The sequence below is a fragment of the Acanthopagrus latus genome, chromosome 4 (assembly GCF_904848185.1).
Source record: "Acanthopagrus latus isolate v.2019 chromosome 4, fAcaLat1.1, whole genome shotgun sequence".
Taxonomy (NCBI): domain Eukaryota; kingdom Metazoa; phylum Chordata; class Actinopteri; order Spariformes; family Sparidae; genus Acanthopagrus; species Acanthopagrus latus.
In genome coordinates, this window is record NC_051042.1 from 17,107,170 (window position 1) to 17,117,875 (window position 10,706).

General features: G+C 40.1%; 1 protein-coding gene across 2 annotated transcripts; it reads right to left on the reverse strand.

Annotated features, from left to right (window-relative positions):
• Positions 1–1,795: 1,795 nt before the first annotated feature.
• LOC119018225 (F-box/LRR-repeat protein 3-like) lies at positions 1,796–10,706 on the reverse strand. Of its 2 annotated transcripts, none has more exons than XM_037095740.1 (6): positions 10,329–10,706; positions 8,445–8,670; positions 7,716–7,880; positions 7,482–7,604; positions 6,446–6,617; positions 1,796–5,756 (listed from the first exon to the last, which is right to left on the reverse strand). In XM_037095740.1, exons 2-6 carry the CDS (start codon positions 8,667–8,669, stop codon positions 5,116–5,118), a joined length of 1,326 nt encoding a protein of 441 aa, XP_036951635.1. In that variant the 5' UTR covers position 8,670; positions 10,329–10,706; the 3' UTR covers positions 1,796–5,115. The 2 variants fall into 2 exon arrangements, with proteins under 2 accessions (XP_036951635.1, XP_036951636.1); XM_037095741.1 differs by having other exon boundaries at positions 10,551–10,680.

The window sequence follows — 10,706 nt, forward strand, 5'->3', positions numbered from 1 at the left end:
TCAAAGGGTTGTAATTCTGTCAGGGAGTTATTTGCACAATGATGGCATTTCAAGGCAAATACTGGGTCCACTTCAGCAAATCTGACAGAAAGCTTCAAAAGGATGTTTAGAATGGGAAGAGAGAGACCGATCTTGACCTTTTAATAAAAAGAATGCGAGGCACACCACCTTTTTATCCAAGTATAATACACGTATTAAGGTCATGTGACGTCAGCTGAGCAAACTTTACTGGCTGATGACGACTGTGATTATACCTGTCAATGGACCTTGATCATTTTGCTACCTTTCCTTCATACTTGGGCAAAGAAAACAGAGAAATACCTATTCTAGTTCAGATTTCTGTTCTGAAAAGATACACAAAAGCTAAATCCAGCCGACTGGCGAAGGCAGCTAAAAACTAAACTGTGCTCATCCTGAGTGTCTGAGATGCTAGAATCCTGGATACCTTCACAGTTATGTAAACAGGGACGTTAATAACCAGGTTACTCTTTTTTCCTGCATTAAATCCCCCAAAACATAGTCACTGCTTCAGTGAACCCTTTTTTGGCATTATATAATTAAGGTGAGCTCTATTATTGATTTGTTTACCAGTTTAACTGGTCTGAGAAGGGACCACGGCATTTCAACATTTGTAAGCATGACACCAGCGGATACTTTAAAGAGCCCTAACATCAATTTCCAGCTGTGTTTTTGGGGACAAAAAATGGGTTTTCAAGCTTAAATATGACTTTAACCTGATACAAACCAAGTGGATATTGTGCCTAAACCCAACTGGAACATAAGCACAGCTTTGTGACAAGACAGAAATTTAAATCAAATATGAGGAAATGTTGAGTTTTAAACTGTACATGATCCATCTGAAACTTACTGTGCCAACATTTTTTCTGGTGAGGGTTGTTGGTTTAGTCTTAGAGTGCTTCCAAAATGACACACCACTGAGTGTGTTCTGATTAAGTAATCTGACTATGTTCAGGAACAGTTTGTCAAAATTCCAGATGATATTTTATTTTAAAAGCCTTTACCTGTAGGTTACCCGTTTTTATCAGAAATTCAACTGATGCTGGTCCACCACTTTGGTCAGACTGAAATATCTCTAACTACAGTATCCATGGTCCACAGAAGATGGATCCCTATAACTTTTGTGACCCCTGACATTTCCTCTACTGTGACCATGAGGTTATTTGTGGGTTTGAGTGAAATATCTTGACCACAATTGAACAGATTGCCATAAATATTGGTTCAGACATTCATGTTCCCATCAAGTTGAATCACAGTTTCTTTGATACTCCCCTAACTTTCATCTAGCACCATCATCAGGCAACACATTCAGGTGGACCGCACCGCAGCATATTACCAAACATTCCAGTCAGCCTCCACTGTACTTCATGTCTATTGCTAAAAAACAAATGTTAGCATGCCAACACACTAAGATGGTGAACAATCATCTTTCCCCACTGACCTCATCATTGTGAGCATGTTAGCATTAGCATTTAGCTAAAGTCACCTTTGTACAGTTGACAGAGGAGCAATCTCTTGTTTTAGCTTGAGTCATTCTCCTCCTGTATGAATATACTGATCTAAATTCATTAAGGTTTAATGTGGAACAAAAGGTGTGTGAAAATAATTACTTTTTGATAACTCATTTGTTTTCCATTCCCCAGTAATGTTTGTGTGACCATTCTGCTAAAAATGCATTAATTAATTTAGTGGAGCTCCAAACAGGTCCAGCTCCACTCAGCTCTCTTCAGACTTGGAACTGTGAAACACAAGCTAAATTAATACACTGGCAACAAGCTAATTAAAGCAACTGTTATCTTTATAATTGAGACATGAAAAACAAATTTAAAACAGGCTTTTTAAATGTGGCTATGGACTTCACTCAAATATTACATGACTTTGCAAGGTACAAGTACAAGAGGATTCCTTCCTTGTTTAACTAAATACAAACACACTGTCACTGTATTCGCTAAAGAAAACAAAAACAAACTGCTGCCTTTACTTGGCATATCATTGAACATTACATTAATCATCTATAAGCACTGAATACATACATATTCTGTTAATATTAACCAGCAGATGGCATGGTGTTATAAATACATGATAAAATGTACTGTAAGTCAGTAAAGGATAAAGTCCATTGCCAGGCCGTGCTGATCTTCAGAAATGTCTAAATAAGACATGATGGGTCCCAATAAGAGGGCAACAACTGAAGAACAACATACTCTGAAGTAGCGTTTTGTTTTTTGTTTTTTTTTACAATGAACATTTACATACAAATACACAATGGGACAAAAATAGACCCTGCAAAACAATAAACCATTACTTAACTGAAGATAGTGATTTACAAGTTTCTTTCATTGCACAGTCCAAGGGTGTCACGTTTCAACAAGTCCACAGGACACAACATCCTTGATAAGTCCACCTTAACACATCTCAATATCATCCATTCACTCTATTGCAACAAAACAATAGTGAGACATTAATATTTCATTCTTACACATTCAGGTATATCAACATTCAGCTGCCACATAGTCCTGTCTTCAGGGCTGCACGATGACCTCACTAAGATCAGGGTTTTCTCTGTTGTGGATTACATTGACACGCATCTCCACATTCAAATAAGCAAATTGATGATGCTGCTGAATTTGTTTTTAAGCAACAGACAAATTCAATTCAAACCTTTTTTTTTCCCAGTCTAGAAAATCAGTGAAGTTTCCCTCAGCAGAGTTTAACATTTAAAAAGAACAGTATTCAGTGAAAACAGCTGCACACCAAGATTAAATGTTTTAAGATCCTCTTGAATTGTCCAGGAGTAGTGAGTGTGTCAATCTTGAGAATGTTTTGGTGCTTGGTGCACAAAAACTAAAGGCAGTTTTTCCAAGTTCAGAATAAATCTCAAATACTTGAAGCATAAGACAGCTGGTTAATGATCCAGGACTTAATACAAAAGACCACCATCAATTTAAGATGTTCTAATAGTCCTTACTGTAGGCCGGCCAATTGTTTTCGTATGACAGCCTGAGAAACTGCTTTGGTCATAATTGTGCAGCCCTGTACTTGCATTTAAATACTCAATCCTTAATTATGTTACAATCCATTTTTGAGATAAATTCATCAACAGGAAATATGTATATTATGTGTTTGTCAGCTGATGATAATTGAAATTGTTAATCTTTTCTCTGCTGATGTTCACAAACTTTTAACAGCCTAAGTTGCCAACGTTACGGAGTGTCTTCTTGCACCTAAGTGAGAATAGTCATACGGCAGCTATTTAGCTATTTGTATCGACAACAGGTGATGTGTTGCAAAGTGCAGAGGTGTTCATGACTGATGGGTTACTTTTAGACTTAGATGACTGATTATTTATAGTTTTCTGCCATAGTCTGGTTAAATATAGGCAACAGAATTATGTGGTTAACACTCAAATGATATATGCACCCAGGAAATGTTGGGCGCAAACATCATTGTTCGCTATGGACAGTGGGTGCTAATAACATCTGACTACACATTAACAATACATTTTGTATGTATTGAAAGACCTGCCCATCAATTAGAGAGCTCTCCATGGGGCAACCCTCTTTGTTTGCAACTTTAAGTACATTAAACTCAAAATTGCAGCAGCAGGCCAGTTTTCAGTATACCATATACATTTTGCTCATCTATTGTATAAAGAGATGAAAAAAATAATTTAAGTTTATATCAAGCTCTACATCTGTCAGGACATAACATTTAAGGAATTCATGGCAACTAATAGTGTGCAACTGTGTAAAGCCGTGAGATTTTCCAAGAGAATTGTTATCCCATAGAAATCTACTGTTGCAGGCCTACATCTAAAATATATTTCACAAATGCAAAGCCACAACATCTCTCTCTAAGGTAAACTATTGTGCAAAAAATGAAGTTTGGTTTGTCCAAGAAATGTCCCAAAATTATTTGTAAATGAAATGAAAAATAACTCCATGAAAAGCTAATTAATTTACTATCAAAGGTGACTCGTAGAATTGGCAGATTTACTGATCAACAGTCACCATGATTTTGCTGTAGAACTCATTTGCAACTCATTTAGCTTAACTAGGGTCCTTCATCAGAATAAAAGTGCATCAGTGGGATAAATGTATAGATATGACGTCAACAATTAAAATCTCTCCCTCCCATTTTGTATTGCAATAAAACACTGATATTTACAATAGGAACACGAGTCAGGCTATTCAAATATAGCTCCTTTACATTACACAAAAATTATGTTCAAAACATCACTCTGGTATATACACAGTATATACAGACTTTGATGATTATGGCCAAAGGAAATCACCACGTTACAAACAGCTGTCCTTAGAAAATGGGTCATGAACTGTTTTTAGCTTTCTCCACAGCAAATCAGAGGACAGAGAAAGAGGCAGTTCAGATTCTAAATGAGATGAAACACATTCAAAAATGTCGAACAGAGACCCGCTGATCGGATGCAGGAGCAGATGACACATGAAAACAAAAAACGTTTGTATTCAATCCTCGTGTGTTACTGTAGTAATGTGATCAACCTCCCACTTCACTTTCCATTCACAATGAAATGTTATTTCATTCCTGTAGAGTCACCATGTGTCATTACGTGGGTCTTAAAGATGGGAGCTGTGGTGATTTCAACTTAGCATCAAAACACATTAGCTCATAATGGTGATCATCCCTATTTTTTAAACTTCCACACACTTAAACTTGAATGTATCTGAATTTCAACTTACTTTACTGAAATTAAATGCTTCAACTGTTATATTCATGATTTCTGTATTTCTGATTAGTATTCACGCCAACTCATATCCGTGTATCTGTTTCTAACCAATCTGCAGGGTCTCAGAGAAAAAGGTGATAAATGTTATGAGTGACAGGACAAATTAACTTATATATAAATACACATATAAATATATATTTTTTTAAAAATATGGAACAGAATGGTGAAATTGGAATCTATATCATACATTCTATCACATAAAATTTCAAAAGGGAAGTAATTTCTTAACCTGCTTGGGAGAAAACACATATACGTCTGGATGAGGGCCTTTCACAAAAACAACACACAGTTCAACAAAAACCTGGACACGACTTTGATCTTGTTGGGGAGCTCTACCAGGTAGGCATCATGTCTGGAAACCAGACGCGACCCAAATGCTTTGACACCTCCCAGTGGATATCATCCAGCCCATAGCGGTGATCCGGGACCAATACCTCCTCCATGATGGACAGCTGTGTCAGCCTGTCTCCACACATCTTGACAAACTCTACGAAGGCGCTGCAGGACACTTCACACTCTCCTAAGCCGATGGCCGACAGCTGCGTGCAGCGTTGGGCGATGCGGATCAGCTCTTCATCCAGTGGCCGCAACCCATTGGCGCAGACCACCAGCTCGACCAGACGCGGGCAGGTGAGCCCGACGCGGCCCAGCACATCTTTACTGACAGAGCGGCCGAAGTACAGATGCGTAACAGGGATTTCATCGCGGAAGAAAGGGCCGAACTCATCCTCGTAGAGGAAGAAGTACATGACCAGATTAAATTTGGGAGAGTGGCGCACCATGGCATCCCAGCTGCTCTTCTTGATGGTGTGGAACTGTTGGCCAGGGTTCTCGCTGATCACATCGATGCGGAGGTGCTCGAGGTGAACGTGCTTCTCTGAGGAGAGGGCGATGAGAAGTTCGTCACTCAGCAGATGGTAGTTCAGAGCCAGTTCCCTCAGGCCGTGACACTGATCAGCCACACACAGAATGCCTGGGATATAAAGAGAAGTAAATTAGAGGACACTATAGACCTACACTTTAAGTTTAAGGCAGAGAACAGAAAAAAAATGAAGAAATGTTGGACACCACTTTAGGATTTTCTGGTAATACCAGAGGTCTGATAAAAACCAAGAGCTTGAATAAATCAGAGGGTAAAACATCACTGTTAACTTCAGCTTTTCAGCACATCAAATACGTACTTGTTTCATCTTTAACCATTTGTTTGTTTGGGGTTTTGTTTCTATTGTTTAATTTCTTAAGTATTTATTTTTTGTGTATGTTTATGTCCCTGTATTGCATTTTGAATTGCCTTGTGTCTGAATGGTGCCATAGCTGTCAAACTTTTAGTTTTTTTTGTTATTGGTTTTCACATTTAAAATAACTGTAATGCATTATTTATTTCAATATTAATGTCCATTCATATCTAGTTTCAAGTCATCAAAGTCTCTTGTTCAAATTACTCCTTGACTGCTCACAAACGTGTCCTCTAAAATCAAGTCAAGCTGCTGAAAACGTAACAGGGATGAAGTGATTTTCCAGAGAGGACAAAGGGTTTCACCAAATCTGTGCAGTGTCAGTAATAGTTGTTCTTTATCGATTAAATTCTTATCAATAATTAGTTTTACTCATCATTAGTCACCAATATTCTTAATAACTATTTCTCCTTCTGTTGGTCAGTACCTGCAGGTGAAACATGAGGGCAACTGCTCATTTTCAGCAGCTTGAGGGTGTCACTGTTATTGGCCACCAGGACTTTGAGGGAGGGGTCATCCACAGGGGTGTCATCGATCTTCAGGGAGGACAGGGACTTGGAGTTGACAAAAACCACAGTCAGAGCTGAGATGAAGTGTGACTGTTAAATAGAGCAAGAAGAGAGAAACGTTCAGTCATCCCGTTTCTTTAGAGAACAAAGTGCCAGTTTTATTTACCGAAACATCAGGCTATTTGAAATGCAGATATTGCGTACAACTGCAATCCAGTATAGTTCCACTATGTGTGTGTGCATTACTGCCCTCTGCAGGTGGTAGTAATGTAAATCATATCAGCCTTGTGTGGATGCACAACTTTGTGTATTATACAAAACTAGACACCCACTCATTGAAACATAACTCCACAGCACCAACAGTAGTCAACAATTCCATCTTTAGCGTGTAAACATGAATTGAAAAACAAAACATAATTGTGCAGTCATGCCAAATATTCCTCCTTTGTAGCATAAAGGAGTAGAAACTAAATTTCATTTTGCAATCAGTTTTGCAAAATGACAAATTAACCTTGCACCTTGTTTCTGATTAGAATTTTAGCATCTAATTATCAAAAATGTTAGAGTGAAAGAACCAGAAAGTCAGATGTCAGCCAATGTCTTTCCATGAAGAAAATACATACTGTCCCATTTTGAACAAGTTGCACTTGAAAGCACCATGAAGTCCCCGTCAGTGCCCATACGCTTTGCTCTATAAAATAATTTCAGTGTTAATGAGGTGCACCTGACTGTACCATGAGTCCATGTCCACATGCCATATATGCCATTGGTGCTTGGAGGGTGTTCATTTCAGTCCTGCTTCCACAGGATTACATAAAGATTCATCTCTGGGTTTTATGAATCTATATTGAATCGTTCAAGTCAAGATCAAACTAAATGAGAAAATGCTGTGTTTTCTTTTTAAACCCAGTCCTCATAAAGACACACAGACATGATGACCTTGCTAAGGCTTACCTTGGGCAGCTCCATGAAGCTTGGCCTGGCTGTGGAGATGAGCCCGAGTGTTTTCAAAGAACAATTCACGAGCTGAGAGAGGATGTCGCAGGCAGCCTCTGCAGACTCTCGGCTGCTGTCCACCTGAGCAGCACACAGAGAAAATGAAAACCCAGTGACACTTTAAGTCGAATACAACACTACACACTTCTCTTTATCACGTTAACCTGCTCAGCCCTTAAACTCAGTTCATACCTTGAAGCTCACATACTGCAGGTGGTTGGAGTGCTTTTTGATTATCTGCTTGATGAGGTCTGGGTGCGTGGCCTTCAGGTAGGAGCTGGCTGGCTGATTCAACTCGAACTCAAAGCACCGCCACAGCTCTGGCATGTGAAAAGCCTGGTTCCAGCCCCGGCACACCTGTGGTGACACCAGTAAATTAAAATCTGATTTAAGTCATGTGTCTCTCTCAGAAATCTTCTGAGTGGGGGATGCTTAACAAACCTGCTGGTAGCAAAGTTAATGGCTTGAGCACTCACTGCTTAGCAAAATTAATTATTTCTAATTAGCATTATTTTCTGCTAGAGAGCTTCTGGGTAAAAAATGCTTTTTGAATACCAGAGGCCAGCTTACAAAACAGGACTCACAGCAGAGAACAGACACCATTCATCTCGCCTCAGGCGAGTGGCCTTCACCAGGGCTCACATGTCAGAATTAACCAGACTTGTTGGAGCAGAAAAACACTCGGAATGGGCATGCGTCTGTGTCTTCAACCCTCCCTGTTTCATTGTTAAAGGCCAAACCGACTAAGAACATGAGCCAAAAAGAACGATAAAGAAAACCGTTTATTAATTTTCCAGTCTGCCTTATTTCATGCAGACACAGATAAATACTGCAGTTTTAAAAAGGATCAATATAAAGAAAATGACAAATGACAGTACTGCTTCCTGTGCAGTGACTGATGGCTCATCATCACATCAGTACCTGAGAAGCGTGAGCCCTATCCAGGAGAGGCAGGTACTGGAAGATGTGTAGCAGGATCTCCTGTGGCAGACACTCCCAGCGGGCTCCCTCCTCCTCCTCCTCCTCCTCCTCCTCCTCCAAATGTTTCTCCCTCCTCTGCTTGCGGGACCGTTTAAGAGTCTCCTGAGAGCCACTGCTGGTGCCACCTCCATCCTCCTGCTCATTCCCTTGCAGACCTCGTTTCATCCTGGGTAAACAAACAGAGGAGGAGTGAACAATATCCAGATGGTCGGCCCAAGTTGACTTTGTAGGCAAAGAAACTCTTGATTAGCAGTATAAATTATGCAGGGCCTCTTCATCACCAGACCTGGCGCGCTTGGCAAATGATATTCCTGTTATTACCAAACTGTCACTAAACTAACATGTCTGGTAGACTGATGCATTCATATATATCTATGATCTGATACATGGTTATAAAGCTTTACCTATTTTGAATATCACTTAATCTTTTGATTTAATTTCTTAGCCAGTGACATCAGAGTAAAGCAGGAAACCCTCGCATTTGTCAGAGATGTAACTGACAAACGTTAGTGAATTTTTTTGATAAATGACTTCATGACTTTTAACAGACTTCTTAAAAGTTCCTTGTTAATTTTCTCCAGAATAATCAATAAACCAGCATAGTCAGGGTGCAAACTTTACCTTTCTTTCCCCTGGCCAAGTGGCTGGTGAATCTTCTAATTTTACCAGGCACTCAATGGGCCTGCATTATTTCGAAGATGGTGAGTGAAACAAATCGGCCACTTGAATTTTTAGCCTAGAGCCCAACCAATATAATTTTGGGGCTGATGACAAAAACAATATATCTGCCGAATGTGTTTTTTTGCAACACTTCCTCAGATGTTGTTATCACACACTTGTGACAAAGCTATGGTACGGAGGCATGGTATTTTACAGCTTAACAGCAATGTTTATTGACTTATATGGCACCACTGGGCTGAAACAGCTAACTCAAGTGGGAATTCAATTTGAATTTGAAATTACCCTATGTATCTTTTAGAAGTTTTCATACTGGTGCAATTTGGACATGATAAACGCAGATACCAATATTGACCAATATCTGACACCCCATACATCTGTTGGGCTCTAATGCCCACCATCAGCTGGTGCCTGGTGCAGATCTTGTGCCCTGGTTGTGCTGCTTTGTTACTCTTACGTCACTTAAGTTATTCTTACGAGAAAGGATTGTGAAAATGATGTATTCACATTAGGACAAGTATCCTTAGACTGTACACTTGCAAGAGAGAGTCATTATATCGAAGAATAATAATAGTGTGAAATAATAAACCTGATATTTTCTGGGATGGTCATCACACCATGACAATCTTAAACCATTTGCAACCGTTCTGACTGTAAGTCGAATAAATTGGCTCTTTGTGAATGCGATATCATCCTGATCATTTGGTATATGCTGTGCACAGGTGGAATAAAAAGCAGGTGTGTTTTGGAGCGTTTGGCTCTGCTCCCTGAGAATGAAAACATTGCAAAGCAGGACACGCCTCTCTAAAACCAACACCACTGTCCGATCAGCCTGATGTAAACTTCATAAGCTATGAGTTAGCTCATGCTAGCAAAAACTGCATTGAGTTGCACATTTTATTCTTTTTTTGCTGCACAGAAATAACACAATGTTGCCGACGTTTAACGACACACACGGACGGTTAGTTACACATAAACACGTCAAAACAACCCAGGACAGGAGTTAGCTAGCTTAGCCGAACCGGGGCGTTGCATCTTGCTGACTACTTCGCAAACAAGTTGTTGTGAACATAAAGTTCAGTCCACAAACAAAACATAATGTTTGGTCGAAGTTCTCAGCTGACGTCGACACCGTCCTGCTCCTACCTGGCTTTCACCTCCGTGTGCTGTTCTGGAGAAAAGGCGATCAATCAACGTCAACCGGGACCGACACAAGAAAACTGCGTTCGAGCTGGCCGACCGATCAAACACATTGGACCATAGGACAGCACGATGTGTCGGGGATGTTAACAAACGCTGACTAGAAGCTTTTGGAGCAAGTTTTCGACGCGTGTTTTCCCTTTCCCTGCGCCTGACCTAGTTTCTCACCACAACTCTGCTTCAGCACTTTGCCTCCCTGTCAGTTAAAGATGGCGTTTGTGTTGCTGCTGCTGCGCCGAGTCGAGTCAGTGGGGCTGGCCGGCCTGCAGCTACACTGAGCCGTCAACAGGGGGCGCTGCTCCACTCAGACGGAGGTGTCTCCGC

What these genes read in the sequence shown, in the direction of transcription:
- LOC119018225 (XM_037095740.1), bottom strand. Translation starts at nt 8,669, where the DNA reads ATGAAACGAGGTCTGCAAGGGAATGAGCAGGAGGATGGAGGTGGCACC. An exon ending in ATAGGGCTCACGCTTCTCAG is followed by an intron (nt 7,881 to 8,444) that starts GTACTGATGTGA and finishes GTGTCACCACAG; the next exon opens with GTGTGCCGGGGCTGGAACCA. An exon ending in TGCAGTATGTGAGCTTCAAG is followed by an intron (nt 7,605 to 7,715) that starts GTATGAACTGAG and finishes TGTGCTGCTCAG; the next exon opens with GTGGACAGCAGCCGAGAGTC.